The sequence below is a fragment of the Cebus imitator genome, unplaced genomic scaffold (assembly GCF_001604975.1).
Source record: "Cebus imitator isolate Cc_AM_T3 unplaced genomic scaffold, Cebus_imitator-1.0 Scaffold46, whole genome shotgun sequence".
NCBI lineage: Eukaryota > Metazoa > Chordata > Mammalia > Primates > Cebidae > Cebus > Cebus imitator.
In genome coordinates this window covers 319302-337273 of record NW_016107361.1, presented here as the reverse complement: position 1 = coordinate 337273, position 17972 = coordinate 319302, and the positions used below count along the sequence as shown (strand labels likewise).

The 17972-nt window shown below is 43.7% G+C and overlaps 2 protein-coding genes across 2 annotated transcripts in view; both read right to left on the bottom strand.

The window, feature by feature from the left end:
• The window catches only part of MCC (MCC regulator of WNT signaling pathway), a 460356-nt gene that overhangs the window by 397405 nt on the left and 44979 nt on the right, over positions 1-17972 (bottom strand). The gene's annotated exons all lie outside the window — the stretch shown is intronic.
• TSSK1B (testis specific serine kinase 1B) lies at positions 13705-15703 on the bottom strand. Its single transcript, XM_017527180.2, has one exon. The coding sequence runs from the start codon at positions 15565-15567 to the stop codon at positions 14443-14445; it is 1125 nt and encodes a 374-aa protein (XP_017382669.1). The 5' UTR covers positions 15568-15703; the 3' UTR covers positions 13705-14442.

Here is a 17972-nt window from a genome sequence, read left to right as displayed (position 1 = left end):
AATTGATGCAATAAAAAATGATAAAGGGGATATCACCACAGATTCCACAGAAATTCAAACCATCATCAGAGATTATTACAAACAACTCTATGCACAAAACTAATAAACCTGGAAGAAATGGATAAATTCCTGGACACTTGCCTCCTCCCAAGCCTAAACCAGGAAGAAGCCAAAACCCTGAACAGAACCATAGCAAGGTCTGAAGTTGAGGCAGCAATTAAGAGCTTACCACCCAAAAAAAGCCCAGGTCCAGACGGGTTCACAGCCGAATTCTACCAGACATACAAAGAGGAGCTGGTACCATTTCTTCTGAAAATATTCCAAACAATACAAAAAGAAGGGGTTCTTCCCAAATCATTTTATGAGAACAACATCATCCTGATACCAAAACCCAGCAGAGACTCAACAAGAAAAGAAAACTTCAGGCCAATATCCATGATGAACATAGATGCAAAAATCTTCAATAAAATATTGACAAGCCGATTGTAACAGCACATCAAAAAGCTTATCCACCATGATCAAGTAGGATTCATCCCAGGGACGCAAGGCTGGTTCAACATACCCAAGTCTATACACGTAATACACCACATAAACAGAACCAAAGGCAAAAACCACATGATTATCTCAATTGATGCAGAGAAGGCCTTTGACAAAATTCAACAGCCGTTTATGCTAAAAACCCTCAATAAGCTAGGTATTGATGGAACGTATCTCAAAATAATAAAAGCTATTTATGACAAACCAACAGCCAATATCATACTGAATGGGCAAAAACTGGAAGCATTCCCCTTGAAATGTGGCACCAGACAAGGATGCCGTCTCTCACCACTGCTATTCAATATAGTATTAGAAGTTCTAGTCAGAGCAATCAGGCAAGAAATAGAAGTAAAGGGCATTCAAATAGGAAAGGAGGAAGTCAAATTGTCTCTATTTGCAGACGACATGATTGTATATCTACAAGACCCCATCTTCTCAGCCCCAAATCTCCTGAAACTGATAAGCAAGTTCAGCAAAGTCTCAGGATACAAAATAAATGTGCAAAAATCACTTACATTCCTATACACCAATAACAGATTTAAAGAGAGGCAAATCAAACTTCCATTCACAATTGCCACAAAGAGAATAAAATACCTAGGAATACAACTAACAAGGAACGTAAAGGACCTCTTCAAGGAGAACGACAAGCCACTGCTCAATGAAATAAGAGAGGACACAAATAGATGGAATAACATTCCATGTTCATGGTTAGGAAGAATCAATATCATGAAAATGGCCATACTGCCCAAAGTAATTTACAGATTCAATGCTATCCCCATCAAGCTACCAACGACCTTCTTCACAGAACTGGAAAAAATCACCTTCAACTTCATATGGAACCAAAAGAGAGCCCGCATAGCCAAGTCAATTCTAAGCAAAAAGAACAAAGCGGGAGGCATCACACTACCAGACTTCAAACTATACTACAAGGCTACAGTAATCAAAACCGCATGGTACTGCTACCAAAACAGAGATATAGACCAATGGAACAGAACAGAGGTCTCAGAGGCAACACAACATATCTACAACCATCTGATCTTTGACAAACCAGACAAAAACAAGCAATGGGGAAAGGATTCCCTATTCAATAAATGGTGTTGGGAAAGCTAGCCATGTGCAGAAAGCAGAAACTGGACCCCTTCCTGACACCTTACACTAAAATTAACTCCAGACAGATTAAAGACTTAAACATAAGACCTAACACCATAAAAACCCTAGAAGAAAATCTAGGCAGAACCATTCAGTACATAGGTGTAGGCAAGGACTTCATGACCAAAACACCAAAAGCATTGACAACAAAAGCCAAAATAGACAAATGGGACCTAATCAAACTCCACAGCTTCTGCACAGCAAAAGAAACAGTCATTAGAGTGAATTCCCAACCAACAGAATCGGAAAAAATGTTTGCAGTTTACCCATCTGACAAAGGACTGATATACAGAATTTACAAAGAACTAAAACAGATTTACAAGAAAAAAACTAACAAGCCCATTCAAAAGTGGGCAAAGGATATGAACAGACACTTTACAAAAGAAGACATACATGAGGCCAACAAACATATGAAAAATGCTCATCATCACTGGTCATCAGAGAAATGCAAATCAAAACAACATTGAGATACCATCTCACGCCAGTTAGAATGACAATCATTAAAAAATCTGGAGACAACAGATGCTGTAGAGGATGTGGAGAAAAAGGAACACTTTTGCACTGCTGTTGGGAGTGTAGATTAGTTCAACCATTGTGGAAGACAGTGTGGCGATGCCTCAAGGACCTAGAAATAGAAATTCCATTTGACCCAGCAATCCCATTACTGGGTATATATCCAAAGGATTACAAATCGTTCTACTATAAGGACACGTGCCCACGAATGTTCATTGCAGCACTGTTTACAATAGCAAAGACCTGGAACCAACCCAAATGCCCATCGACAATAGACTGGACAGGGAAAATGTGGCACATATACACCATGGAATATTATGCAGCCATCAAAAACGATGAGTTTGGGTCCTTTGTAGGGACATGGTTGAACCTGGAAACCATCATTCTCAGCAAACTGACAGAACAGCAGAATATCAAACATCACATGTTCTCACTCATAGGCGGGTGTTGAACAATGAGAACACATGGACACAGGTAGGGGAGCACTACACACTGGGGTCAGTTGGGGGGAAATAGGGTAGGGACGGTGGGGGGTGGGGAGCTGGGGAGAGATAGCAAGGGGAGAAATGCCAGATGTAGGTGATGGGGAGGCAGGCAGCAAATCACACTGCCACGTGTGTACCTATGCAACAATTTTGCATGTTCTTCACATGTACCCCAAAACCTAAAATGCAATAAAATAAATAAATGGAAAAAAAATTATAGTTAATTCAGTCAGTGCTGTGTTGGTGAAAGTTTAACAATGGGCTCTCTGGGGAGAAAAAGCCTTGATTTGGAGCATTTGCTGATTTCCATGGTAAATACACTCCTGCTATGGTTGATATGAAACTATCATGGTCAACATCACTGAATATGACATCTAGTGAAGAGACTGGTTAGAGATGTGCTGTAGCACACCCATGACACAGTATTTCCACCATACAGATACAAGAGATAAATAGCCCCAACGGCACGGATAATTGTAAATATAGAAAAATAAATAGTAAATGATGAGTTTGAGCATATATTACACTTGTTGTTCATGTGATTTATTTGATTATAAGCTTCTATGACATAATTTTAAGTTAAATTATTTTTGGTCTATTTAATTGATTAGATGATTTAATTTTAAACAACCGTTATGTTTAATAATAGCTCATGAATTTCCTGAAAATTTAGCAGTTTGCTTTTGCAAGCAAGTATGGGCCAGCTTCAGTACATCATTGATTATAGGATGTGTGAAGACCCACACATCATCTTCAGGATGTCGTGGCACGATCAGGTATGGCCCAGCTTGTTGCAGCAGGCCTGAGTGACTCGAGGAGCCTTGGAATCTGGACCTGGATGGGCCCAATGGAGATGCAAAAGGATGGAGGTGGCAGAATGAGTTGGAGGAGCTAGAAGAAATCTGACATGGCATCAGATAAGTAGGAATTAGTGAGTCCTCTAAAAAATGACTGGGATGACAGAGACTTCTAGTTATACACAGTGGATTTAATATACTTAGTTACCTTTCTTGTTCCCGTTCAATCCCTCCTGAAACTATTCTAAAAGGGTAAAATAATTAAAAAGGCACAAAACTAAAAGAGATCTCCATGAGTCATGGATTCTGTTTTCAAACTTGTCTACTCACTAAAACTTACCTGTAGCCCCAAGTCAATATTCATGGTGTTTTCCACAATTATTTGTAAATGTGCTCAGAGTGGTGAAAATTTGAGTCGTCCAACACACAAGTGCTCAGCAGAGGCTGAACAAAGCCACATTGCCTTTGTTCTGGATCTCATACTGTAAACATCGTCCTTTCCATGGTCTATTTAGTGCATGTTTTTCATATCTTCGTGCTTTTTGTTGACTTTGCTGCCTAAAGTGGTCCCCAAGCATAGTGCTGAAGGGCTGTCTAGTTTCCCAAGTGCTTGCAAAGAAAATACATGTTAGATAAGCTTTGTTCAGACATGAGTGACAGTGTTGTTGGCCATGAGCTCAATGTTAATGAATCGACAGTATTTATTAAGCACGGTGTCTTTAAAGAGAAGTATACATAACACAAAGCTATGTGTTGATTCTAGGCTCACAAGAATCTAACCCTGTGTTTCCCCTAGAAGCAACAATTCAGTATTTACTAGTTCAGTATTTGCTGCAACTTTGTAGAACATAATTACTGTGAATAATGAGAATTAACTGGTATAATAATGAGGTGAACAGAAGTGATTAGAACAACTAAATTTCAAGTTACAAGGCATATAGATGAGTGGGATCAGCTTACCAGAGAAAGCCAGACTGAGACAAGATCTTGGCCAGGCTCAGAAATAGGAGAGCCAGTGAATGCAGGTGAAACTCAAAACAGAAGAATTAGTTGGAGGTGTGCGCAAGAAGCCATTAGATCTCTATTTCCCATCCCCAACCCAACACAGTCAAATCATCTCAACCCAGGCAGAAAACAAATTTATTTTCTACAGTGGCTGAACCCTAGTTGATTCTGGACTCAGGGTTATCACTCATAGGATAAGGTTATCACCCTGAAACTGGAGAATTCAGGCAAAATCTACATGGAGAATGGTAGAACTGTTGGCCCCTTTTCCCCCACTCAGCTCTGATAACCATGGCTACTAGCTTTATAGCACCCAGATGGCAGACTGGAGGACATCCCTCTGGGTATACTGCCTGGGCCAAAAGAAAATACCTGTATATATTAGGAAGGGGAGGGAAGATCATCCTATGGTTAATCCCACTAGTCAAAAAGTCCTACTCTACACACATACAGACACACGCACACACACACACACAGACACAGACACACACACACACACACGCACACCCTCTAATCAGCTTTGTTGTGCCTCATCCTTAAATATCAGAAACAACTGAGAACTACTAGGTATTTAGAGAGGGCATCTAATATAAAAGAGACAAAAACAAACAAAAAATATGAAAAAGAACTCAGAGGAAACAAAAATAATGCTAGAAAATAAGAAAACTTCCAAAGACCTATTATGGACATTAGTATAGAGTTAAACAATTACATGATTTTCAGAGAACAATAAGAAGAAGTTTTAAAAAGACCATTCAGTCCAGGAGTGGTGACTCGTGCCTGTAATCCCAGCACATTGAGAGGCCAAGGCAGGCGGATCACTTGGTGTCAGGAGTTTGAGACCAGCCTGACCAACATGGTGAAACTCTGTCTCTCCTAAAAATACAAAAATTAGCTGGCTTATGGTGGCGGGTGCCTGTAATCCTAGCTACTTGGAGGCTAGGAGGGAGAACTGCTTGAACCCGGGAGGCAAAGGTGGCAGTGAGCTGAGATTGTGCCATCGTACTGCAGTCTGGTGACAGAGTGAGACTCTGAAAAAAAAAATTAAAAATTAAAAAATCAAAAAGCACACTCAGAATAACAATAACATAAAAAAACTCTTAAAAGCAGAAACTAAAATTTTAATATAAGAATTGAAAAATAAAATTGAGAAAATCTCCCAGAAAACAGAATAGCAATGCTAGGAGTGAAAAACAACGAACTAGAAAACATGAAAGAAAAGGTCAAAATAGGCTCACTTTAGAATACCTGACATCCAAATCACATTGGTTGAGTTCCAGAAAGAATGGCCAAGAAGATAGAGGGGAGGAAACTATTATAGCTACAATTTCAGAAATGTCCTGGAACTTAAGGATATCAGCTTCCATAAGATAGCATCCGCAGAATCAATTTTTTTAAAAAGACATGAAATATCAGAACACTGGGCAAAGAGAGGATCCCAAAAGCTTTCAGAAGAGAAAAAGAGAAACAACAACAGGTCTCATAAAAGGATTGGGAATCCTGGCACCTACTTTTAATAACAATACTGAGTGCTAGAATAAACACTCACTTCAAAATTCCAAGAGAAAACAATTTCCAACCTCAAATTCTGTGCCCCGTCAAACAATCCATCAAATGAAAGGGCAGAATCAAGATATATCTCAAAACATTAGCTGTCACATACGCTTCTCAGGAAGCTAAAGGAGAGGGACACCATCAAAAGGAGGGCATTCACAAGATAGAAACACAGTCTGCTGGGCTTGGCTGCATATAACCAATGACCGAGTAAAAGTGGCATAAACAAGAAACAATTCTATTTTTCTCCTATGTGACAAGAAGTGAGAATAGTGATCTAATCAAACATTATGATTAAGAGAGTAAGCAAAGAGGAAATGAGAGCATATTTGGAGGGAGGGCTTAAATCCACATATTCCTTGGTCTAAAATCAATACACAATATCTACAATTGAAGAAAACTTGAAGAAACAGTAATATAAGCAAGTTATTATAAGTTATAGAGGCAAACATGAGAAGAAACAGCTAAAAGTGTGATCAGTGTTACAAAGGAAAGAATTGGAATAGGCCAGGTGGACAGAAGAGTGTTGTCTTTCCTTAGGAATTTGAGTATCTAGTATCTATCTAACTTCTTAAACCATGTATAACCTTGTTAACCATGCTGGGGGTGGTGGAAGTGGATGGAGGGAAGATGCATAGAAAGAGGTTAGGAACCTATGCCCTGGGAGTTGGAAATACTCTGAAGCTATGGCAACCAGGCATCATCAAGTGAGTCTGTCAGCTGAGGGTGGAACCCAGGCAGAAGCTCAAAGAGAATTTCCCTTCCTGGACAGAGCAGACAAGAGCCAGGCAGGCCAGGTCCTCAAGGGACGGAGGGCTAGTAAGTTTCCAAGGCAGGCAGTCAGGCCCAGGAAATAAGGCAACGTGGGGACATGGGTTTCAGAACCAATGCTAGCAGATGCAGAGCCCTGGGGTACTTGGGACTCACTCCTAATCTCCCCCTGGCCTGAGATAAGGATCAGGCTCAGATTGACCCTGGCAGATGAGGGCCACAAGGGAAGCAAAACTAGAAACATGGGAGGCTTGACAAACACTAAGTTAACACCGGATCTGAGAGCTATAGGTCATTGTCATCCTTCAAAATGTCTGTTAGTCCAAGACTGGGTGCTATACGCTGCCCCTCAAAATCTATCCCCAGGACTAGTTAGTTATGCTGTATTCACACAATGTAATAGTGTGCAGCCAACAAAACAAACACTAAAGATTCTGGGAAAGCTTTCTTTTTTTGAATTCGGTGTCATCATTTCCTACTTCCTCTTTCTAGGTTCTTCATGCCTGAAACATGGTACCTGACAATGCAGCAACACCTGCGTGAGTAGAACCATCTTGTGACCCTGGGGCAATAGGCATGTAAACAAGCCTATATTCTAAGGATGGCAAATGTGAAGATGAACAAAGAAAAGGAAAAGGTTCATTGAAGACATCATTAAGTCACCCACCCCAGAACTGGTGATGCCTCAGATAAAATAACTAAACACCTTCCTAACCAATGGGCCTTACTAATGTGATGGGAATGGATTTGATTGGAAACTACAACTGAGAGTCTTTTTAACATTTCAAAAACTTAAAATTTACTCCTCTATAAAGTGATGGGGGTGCAAAATGAGTTTAAAACTCTCCCGCAGTACTCCTGTTTGGAGTAATTACCTCTCTACAAATAAAATCCACAAAACTCATCCACAAAATTGCCTTTGAGGACTCTGGACAACTCAAGGTGCACAAACTTAATCATATTTTGCCTTCTCACATCCTAATTGGCATATTTTTTCTATCTCTATCGTGCAGGTGGGGACTCTGAGGGACACACTTTCTTCAGGTCTAACGAATTTGTTAGTATAATGAATTACAAAATACATTTATCATCGTCAAAAGTTTGCTAAAAATAATTTTGAATGTATCACATACAGGACATTTATACCAGCTGAAAAGTCCTTAGCCAATTTAAATGAATTGCTTACTTTGAAAAACTATAAGAAGAAGTTTGTGTCATTTCACTAATATGCAATTAAAGCAATTGAAAACATTTCCCAAATGCATATGTGGACTGCTGCTGATACAAACTGCTGTTGTTTGGGAGTTGACTAGAAAGTTCCCACTGATTTCCGTACATGGAAGAAACATATTGTTGACTTGTAAGAAAATAAAGTTATTAGACTTAATAGATCAGTACAGGAAACAAAACTTTGTTTGCCAAGCAGAATATTTTGCTGTGTTTATGTTTCCCCTGATCAAAATGTGCTAGCTTTGAATATCGCTTTTAAACTAACATACACAAGTGGCATTTGAAATGATCTTCTTTATTCACTAAAACAAAGTGAAGATTATTATGGAGTCACTTTGAAAGGTAATTTGGGCCTTCTTATTTAATTAATCCATTATACTTAACCTTCCAGTATTTTACTCTCTGCAAGTCTTGCAACCATTATTAACACTATACAAATATGTTTTGCATTATTAAATTTAAGAATTTAGTACTCAATAAAATTCTCCAAAGGAATATTGTTATTAAATGAGTTCATTAAACCTAACCACACTAATTAACAGCCAAGTGTTGAGGAACATTCAGACAAAAGTGGACTATATTCCATCTTCATAACCTCTCTGTTAATTCTAGCAAATGAACATAAGCAATCTCAGGAAAAAAATTCCAGGAAGGCTGTAGAAACCATACATACCTCAGTGGAAACCAGCTCCTCCAAAATAAATGTCCAGGCTTGTCTGAAACTTGCTCCTCATCACATCATCTATCAGTAATTTTCAATTAAGTGTACAATGGGGTCTAGCTCCTCCCTCCCTTATGCCTGTAATGACATGACTGGAAATGTAGGGCATTTTAATTCTACGACTAATAACCAGTCTCAGCTGGCCACAACCAAGCATCTTCAGAGGGCTCCTACATATAAAATCTTCAAACTCTACTATGAGGATGATCTCGTAACCACAAGAAAAAAAAAACTGAATCCCAAGTAGAGGAATGTCAACAGATTTTAATGTATAACAAATACCTACAGACCCCTGCCCTTGCCCTTATTCCCTGTAGTGGATGCTGGGTTGCAGCACCACACTCCTCTTTACCGACTGAAGCGTGTGTTCTCTCAGCTGCCAGCAGGGTTGGCTGCTGAAGGCTTATGACTGAGTCTCTTCCTGGGAACTGCTTTCTGTGGAAGGAAGACACTTATTCCCCTTCCCCAGAGACACTTCATATCCAATGACTGTTTGATACGAGGCTACAAAGGCCTAGCCTTCTTGCCTCAACTCTTGGCTATGCTGAAAGACCATCTTATTTCCAGAACTTCCTAAGATCAGTTGAGACATCTCCTGTAAATGTGTCACAGTTCAGCTTCTCCATGTGCCTAATTCTTCTTCTTTCACTCCCTCACAGGTGTTGATCACAAGTGTACTCCTAGGGAACCCAGTTTAAGGCCTCCCCTTCTGAAGAACCCAATCTCAAGGAAGAATTTAAGGGGAAACCTGTCTACATAGTTTGGCTTTCTGTAAAGGAGTAAGTTAATTCCAACTAAAGTTGGACTTTTTAGTTTAAGGGCTCAATTCCTCACAGCCCAAAAGACATTAAATAAAATGTAGGCATTTTAATAGGACTGTCTTTGAAGCCCCTAGGTTCATTTATCTAAGAACAAGATTTACTTATCTGGCTGAATTGTTTCTCAGTCTAGCTAATAACCTAGGCCTATTAAGGTAATAATGTTGGCTCAGAATGTATACCTCTAATCACACTGTATCTGAGAATCCCACTATCCATGAGCTCTCCTTCACTAGGGAAATGGGACAAAACTTTACGTATACTCTTTCTGAGGGGGAGCACTATACACTGAGTTGTGTTCCCCTTCCCAAATTCATATGTTGAAGCTCTAACCGCCAATGTGACTCTATCTGGAGTCAGGGTCTTTAGGAGGTAATTAACGTGAAATGAGGTCATAAAGGTGGGGTCCTAATCCAATTGGACTGTAGCCTTATATGAAGACACACACGCACACACACACACAAACACACACACACACAGAGAGAGAGAAAGAGAGATCTTTCTGTCTGTGCCATGTGAGGACACAGGGAGAAGGTGGCTGTCTGCAAGCCAGGGAGAGAGCACATTAGCCAGCACCAGCCAGCATTTTAATCTTGGATCTCCTAATCTCCAGAACCACGAAAAACAGAAATTACTATTATTTAAACCACCTAATCTATGGTGCTTTGTTGTGGCAGCCGGGGCTGACTAATATAGAGGGTGAAGGGACATGTAATGCAAGTAAACTAAAGCACTGTCTTATTCCTCACAAATGCCTCACTTGTTTTCCTTTAGCTCTGCGTCACTCCTTTTTCTCAATCTCTTTTCTTCAGGTCATTTTCCTCCCTCATTCAGTGTTAGTACCTTTGACTCAACAGTGGTACACATATTTTCAGGCCCTGGCTAGAGCAGTTGGTGGTGTTCTGTTCAGGGTTTCAGAGGCTGCTGGGTCATGGCCTAAAGTTTATTCAAAGAAATTCTGAAGGCACTCCATATCATGAGGAGAATTTGGAAATAAGGTGGCTGAGAACTAAATTAGCAAACACATAAGCAAATGAATGAACAATGAAAACAACATAGCGAACGACATTAGTGGCATATAGACGTAAAATGTCCTATGAGATAATCCTGTAGGTGGGAAAACACCAAAACCTCATCAAGGTCACATCTTTGTACATTCCGGCCTGAAATGCAATCACGGCCGGGCGCGGTGGCTCAAGCCTGTAATCCCAGCACTTTGGGAGGCCGAGGCGGGTGGATCACGAGGTCAAGAGATTGAGACCATCCTGGCCAACATGGTGAAACCCCGTCTCTACTAAAAATACAAAAAATTAGCTGGGCATGGTGGTGTGTGCCTGTAATCCCAGCTACTCAGGAGGCTGAGGCAGGAGAATTGCCTGAACCCATGAGGCGGAGGTTGCGATGAGCCAAGATCGCGCCATTGCACTCTGCCTGGGTAAAAAGAGTGAAACTCCGTCTCAAAAAAAAAGAAATGCAATCACAACAGTCACTGTGATCTAAGCAACTGCCAGGAAAGCTCATGAGTTCACAGACAGAGGATACCATTGGGATTAGCCACAGATTGCCCTTCTGGATCCATGCAACCTTCTGGTTAGAACTTGGTTGCCTGTTTCTCTTCCCCACTTGGGAGTGAGACAGTATGTGTGACTCTGTTAATACATGTGTTCCATTGCACTTGGTAATTATTTTTTCACCACTAAATTGGAAAATTGGTAGCCTGGAACGTACATCAGTCTTTTACAAGTTTTATTAACATGAGTTAGCTCCACTGAGCTAGGTCATCCCTGATGGAATGCTAACATCTAATTTTGGACCATGAAGTTCCTAGTACGGCAGAGCACCAGGTAAAGTTCTTCCTATGTAGACAGTTGGCCTCCCTTAGTTATTTTAGGTAAGCTGGAGCTGTATTAAAGGGGAGCCTTGAATGCTGGATTTAAGATAGGCCTCTATTCTCTATACAACAAAGGTCCAGCCCTCTGAGGGATAAAGTATAAGTAAAATTCTATGTTGAGAAGATGACATTGGCAGTGTATGAAAGATAGGCTGGAGGCTAGAGAGAGTAAACAGGAAGGGCAGTAAACAGGCTGTTAGAACTGCTCAGGGTAAGGATTTGAAATGGTCTAGTGGGAATTAGTAAGCATGTATATGTGAGGCAAGGCAAAGAAAGAATCAGTAGGTCTTGGCAACTTTATTTGTAGGACGGCATGGAAAAGTAACTTTTGGGGTCTGGGTGAATGTGAAAAATAGAGACGAAAGAAGAAGCTGGTACAGAGGTCAGAGCATGCTAGTTGTATGGTCAGCAAAAAGAGACAGCAGACAGAACTGATCATGAGGGCTTGTACTCTGAAGGGAAGCTGGGTTTTAGCAATAAGCTTCACAGTTAATAGTGCAGGGTAAACTTATGGAAATGAGAATGAACACTGAGAGGGGCACATGGAGAATGGAAAGGAGAGGAACCAAGCCTTGTGGAAAGCTAAAACATGTATGGTAGGAAGAGAAATGGTTTAAGAAGGAAAGTAGCCAGTGGCAACAAAGAATAATGAGGGAAACTGAGAGCCCTCTTAAGACGTAGCTATGGTCTCAGAAGAGTAGGAAGTGAGATTATCTGCTGAGGGAGAAAGGAAGGGGAGGAGCTTGATGTAGTGACAGGGTTGGAGGAGTTGTCCAGTGGATTATGGGAGGGAATTGAGAAGAGGTGAAGAGATGGCTAATTGAACAGTGCTAAGGGCCTAACCAGATTAGTTGCATATGCTGGGTGTATTAGTTTGCTAGGGCTGCCATGACAAAGTACCACAAACCAAGGGGCTTAAGACAACAGAAAGGTAGTGATTTACATTTCTGGAGGCCAGAAGTCTAAGATTGAGGAGTTGGCAGGGCCTTGCTCCCTCTGAGGGCATTAGGAAAGGCTCTGTTCCAGGCCTGTCTCCTGGGCACCAGTCATATTTGATTAGGGTCTCACCCTACTCCAGTATGATCTTAACTAATTACATCTGCAATGACTCTATTTCCAAACAAGGTCACATCCTGAGGCACAAGGGGCTAGGACAGCTACATATAAATGGGATGGGTGAAGGACTCCCTGGAGCATTAGAAAGCTAGAGGCAGAGATGCTGTTCAGGGACTCCTGATTTCTTCCTGCTCCTGCAACTGGCCATGAGGCTATAGTCTACTTTGAGGCTGTAGTTTAACAGCTAACAGTGTGGGCTCTGAGCTGGAGTGCCTGGGTTTTAAGTTTGGCTCTGCCATGTGTTTGTCATGTGCCCAGAGACAAGAGACCTAAAACAACTTTACTCAATTTCACGTCTATAAAATGGGAGTATCAATAGGACTCATCCCATAGGGTTGAGAACTAAACACATTAATAAATAGCATGCCTAATGAAGTTGTATTATCCTCATTTTATAGATAAGGAAACTGAGACATATAGATTAACCAACTTGTCCAAGATCATCTAGTAACAGAGTCAAAACCAGCCTACAGAAATCAAAAGTTCATGCTTTTCACTATCATGTTATCATGTTATACTGTTTCCAGTATTAGCTGATTCATTTGTCCATTAATTAGATATTCGCTTTTTTTTGTTTTTGAGATGGAGTTTCGCTCTTGCTGCCCAGGCTGGAGTGCAATGGCGCCATCTCAGCTCACTTGCAACCCCACCTCTTGGGTTCAAGCAATTCTCCCATCTCAGCCTCCCAAGTGGCTGGGATTACAGGTGCCTGTCACCACGCCTGGCTAATTTTTGTATTTTTAGTAGAAACGCGGTTTCATCACATTGGTCAGGCTGGTCTCAAACTCCTGACCTCAGGTGATCCGCCCACCTTTGCCTCCCAAAGTGCTGGGATTACAGGCGTAAACCACCACGCCTGGCCAGATATTAGCATTAAAATAAAAAGTTGATAAGGAAGAAAGAAAAATAAAACATTTTCCTTTACCTGTCAAATTTTCTTCTGGGGGCACTGAGGAGTAAATTAGTTACAAAATCAATTACGAGGAGAAGGATTAAGAATAAAGAGTTAAAAGCAGGAATATAATTTCCAAGTGCTCTTTTCCAAATATTACCACTATAGGGTTTGAACAAGAGAAAGACAGCAGAGATAAGAAAAATCAAAACTGAATAAACTAGATGTTAAGTCAGTTTCTATTTCTTCTTGTCTTTCCTCCCATTTTCTCCAGTTGCCGTGCTACTCCTGAGGATCTAATACTGAAAGAAGCACATACGGGGCACAAGATTTCTAGCACTTTAAAAGTATCTTTTGAGGCTTCTTTAAAAGTTTATGGATCTTGCGCAGGGCTGGAGTTGGAGCCTGAGGCTGCCGCCCAGAGTGCCAGCGAGCCCACGGCCCAGCCGAAGCTCTTTCCCGCCGCCTCTGGCGCCTTGTCCCCGACCAGCCCCGCCCGACCCCCGGCCCGTCCCAGTCCCCTGACCCTCAGTCCGGCCCGGTCCAGCCTCCCAGCGGGGTCATGCAGCCGTCCCGGGGATGATGAAAGGAGGATAAATGGTGCCCAAGGCTGACAGCGGTGCCTTCCTGCTGCTTTTCCTGCTCGTGCTGTCACCAGGCCGCTGTGGCCAGTGGGGCCAGTCTGCTGAGACAGGCCCTGTGTCCAGCACCTGCTCCGGCTCACGCCCTGGGGGAGTAGGAGTCGCACAACCATCTCAGCCTTGGATTTGACTTTGGCCTCATCCACCTAGGGGCCACTGGAGAGCCATATGGGTTACCAAGTTCAAGGAGAGAGAGAAGAAACTGATGAAAATAGTCGCTCATCTGGGCCTGCCTTCATTCCCTGGCTCGACCCTTGACTTCTTCAGAGCTCAGCCTTGAAACTGTGAGCTTCATAGCATTCCCTGGGCCGCAAGAAACTCACTAGGCCCGCGTCTCTGAAGGCTGTTGGGGGGGCCCTCCCTCTGTCTCCCTGGTCGACAGTTCGTTGGGGAAACCCGGGATCTCCGACTGCCTGGACATCGGTGGTGCCGCCGCCTCGGGTTTTGTCTCAGGCTGTGCCTGGAGCTCTGCCTGGGACTGTGCCTGGGACTGTGTCTCTCCCTCAGGCTCCAGCTTGTTGGCAGACCTCTTGTCAGAGTCAGGTTCGGGGGTCCTCAAGGTTTCAGTTCCCCGGGAGCTCTCCCCCTCCTTGTTGGTGGTCACAGAAGGCAGTCCCCATGTCTTGGGCTGCATCCAGCAGTGGCTGAGGATCTCATCGATGTGGAGCCGCCGGTTGACGTCCGGCTGCAGCATGCGGTAGATGAGGTCCTTGCACTCGCCTGTCAGGTGCTTGGAGCGTGGAAAGTTGACGCGGTGCTCCTTCTGGATACGCAGCATCTTCTTGATGTTGGAGTCGTCATAGGGCATGGAGCCGCAGACCATGATGTAGAGGATCACGCCCAGGCTCCAGATGTCATACACCTTGGGCTGGTAGGGGATGCCCTGCAGCACCTCAGGGGCCGCGTAGGCTGGTGAACCGCAGAAGGTCTTGCTTAATGTCATTCGACCATTGTCGTCCCTCAGGCAGCGCTTGGAGAAGCTAAAGTCAGACAGCTTGATGTTGAAGTCCTTGTCAAGGAGAAGGTTGTCACACTTGAGGTCCCGGTGGACGACATCCAGGTCGTGGCAGTACTTGATGGCCAAGGAGAGCTGGCGGAACTTCTTGCGAGCCTCATCCTCGTGCAGGGCTCCCCGGGTTTTTATTAACTCAAGGAGGTCACCCTGGACTGCGAGCTCCATGACAATGTAGACCTTACCATGTGATGTCTCAAAGATCTCGTAGGTCTTGATGATGGAGCAGTGGTTTAACATGGCCAGAATCTCAATTTCCCGGGGAAGGAATTTCTCCAAGAAGTCTGCGGGGGCTTTCTTGCGGTCAATGATCTTGATCGCCACGTTGAACTTCAGGCGCTCAGAGTAAGCGGATTTTACTTTTGCATAGGAGCCCTCTCCTAAATTTATCCCCAGGAGGTAGCCTCGTCGCTTGAGGACTGCAGCGTCGTCCATAATGCTGGGAGTGCCCAGTGCCTCTGAGGCTGCCCTCTACAGCCCCAAGGGGCATGGGCCAGAGTGTGCTCATTTACATCCTGGACAGAGTCCTTTGGGCTGGCCAGGCCTGCTGTTCCTGCCTCCTAGAGTCCAAGACTCTGGGGTGGAACTTTGGCACTGTTTCCCAGGTGACTTCAGTGGGTGAAGTCACAAAGAAAGAGTGCCCTGTGGGAATGGGGCTCTGGCCTGAGGCACTTGGACTTGGAACGCTGAAGTCTGGCTGGTGGGCTGGAGGAGACGAGACAAGCGGAGAGTGGCCTTGAACCTGGCTGGGACCTGAGGTAGGAGGAGGTTGTGTGGGACACATGGGTCTGCCCATGTTTCCAAACCCAGAGCCAGGACTGCTTGCGCAGAAGTAAGGCCAGTTCTTGCAAACCAGGGCATCTAAGGAGGGTTTAATAAAGGGACGATTAATAAAGGTGCGAGCAGAGTGTAGGGAACCCTGAGGGTAATACAGGCACCCCAAGGTAGTAGCAGATCCCTGGCCTGCATGGAAAAGAGTGGGAATGGTCCCTGGAACCCAGAAAGAGTAATGTAGACAGGGCCACCTTGAAAGAGGCAGTGCCCTTCGGTGGATAGAAAGAGCCAGCTTTAGTGACCCTACAGGCTGGCAGCAGATCGGAGGAAGTCCCATCCTTGACCTCTTTTTCTTCCCTTCAGCCCTCGATGCTGTCCACACAGGCAGCCCTCAGGGGTGCAGAGCAGGGCCAAGAAGGGTGGTGTGTCAAGACGGTAGAGAGCCTCCTGACCATGGAGTGGCACAGTTTGAGAAGCATGGATTCTGCCCTCTTCCCATACCTCTCTTCCCTCATCTGAGCCTTTGCTGGTTTCTTACAGCAGCTTTGTGGGAGGACAGCCAGCAGGAGTTCTGCTCTTGGCTGTGAGCTCCCTCCTAGGGACCTTCCCAGTCCACGGCCCTGGCTGGTCTCCCAGGGCAGATTTGGGGCTGGGGGCCGAAGGCAGGGCCTGGATGCCACCCTGAGCACTAGCAGCTGCTCAAAGGACATTATAAGCAGCAGGGGCAGCACTGGACAGCGACCATCAGTTCTGCTGGCCGTGGAGCCTCTGCTGTTACTGGCTCTGTCTCCAGCACCTGCTCCAGGCCACGTCCTGGGGGAGTAGGAGTCGCATAACTGTCCTAGCTTTGGGCTTGACTTTGGCCTCATCCACCTAGAGGGAGTGAGCACTCCTTCCTCACATGAGCCAAGAGGAACCCTGGGCCCCTCAGGATTGAGTTGGTAGGGCTGGATGTCGCTCAGGCTGCATTGGGTCCCCACCAGTTGTGGCCCTTCTCCCTTTTCTCTGCTCTTTCACCTTCTTTCCCATCCCTGACTGCCCACTGCCAGTCCTTTGTGCGTGTTTGGTGCTCCTTCCTCCAGACAGCCTCCTTCTCCTTCCTGCTGGGGATACCCCAACCACTGTCTCTTGGAAACCAAAAACAAAATTCTAAGCTCCCCAGCCATCTGAATGGACCCCTCCTCTCACCCAAGGGCATTCCAAAGCTAGCCTGAAAAACTAGTTCAGGCCATGATAGGAAGTGGGGGTCAGGCAGGCCTCATCATCCCTCCTCCCTTTAGGTTTCAGGCACAGCTGAGCAAGGATAACATCGACACAGAGACCTGAAGACAACAGACTCTGGTAGTAAGATACAGCAGGACCTGAAAGAAACTCAAGTGTTTTACTATAAAACAGATTTCTTTGATGTATTTTGAAATGGCTCCGCAAAGCTATCGCTTGTGAGGAAAATCATTCTGTAAAGACACTCCTTCCCTTTCCAGGTCTTTTCTCCTAAGAGAATTAACTAGACTCTGATAAGAAACATTAACAGTGTGTTCTTTCTGAAGCCTGTTACCTGGAAGCTTCATCTGCCGAAGAACCTTGGTCTCCACTACCCATTTTCCCAGAGACAGGCCCTCCTATTGATTCACTCCAGGTCTTTAGATAAAGTCTTTGAGCCAATTGCCAATCAGAAAATCTTTGAATCCACCTGACCTGGAAGCCCCCCTCCCACTTTCAAGTTGTCGTTCCTTTTCCGACTGAACCAATGTATACCTTGCATGTACTGACTGATGTCTCGTGCCTGCCTAAACTGTATAAAACCAAGCTGAAGCCCTACCCCCTTGGCACTTGTTGTCAGGATCTCCTGGGGCTGTCCCAGGCCATTGGTCACATATTGGTTCAAAAGAAACCTCTTTTAAAAAAAAAAGTTCATCTCTATTGCTGTCTACAATGAAAAACATCCAAAGTTATGTTTACTCTTTGTAATTAAACAGCTAAAAAATTTATTTTGGTCCCAATGCTTTTTTTTTTTTTTTTTTTTTTTTTTTTTTTTTTTTTTTTTTTTTTTTTTTTTTTTTTTTTTT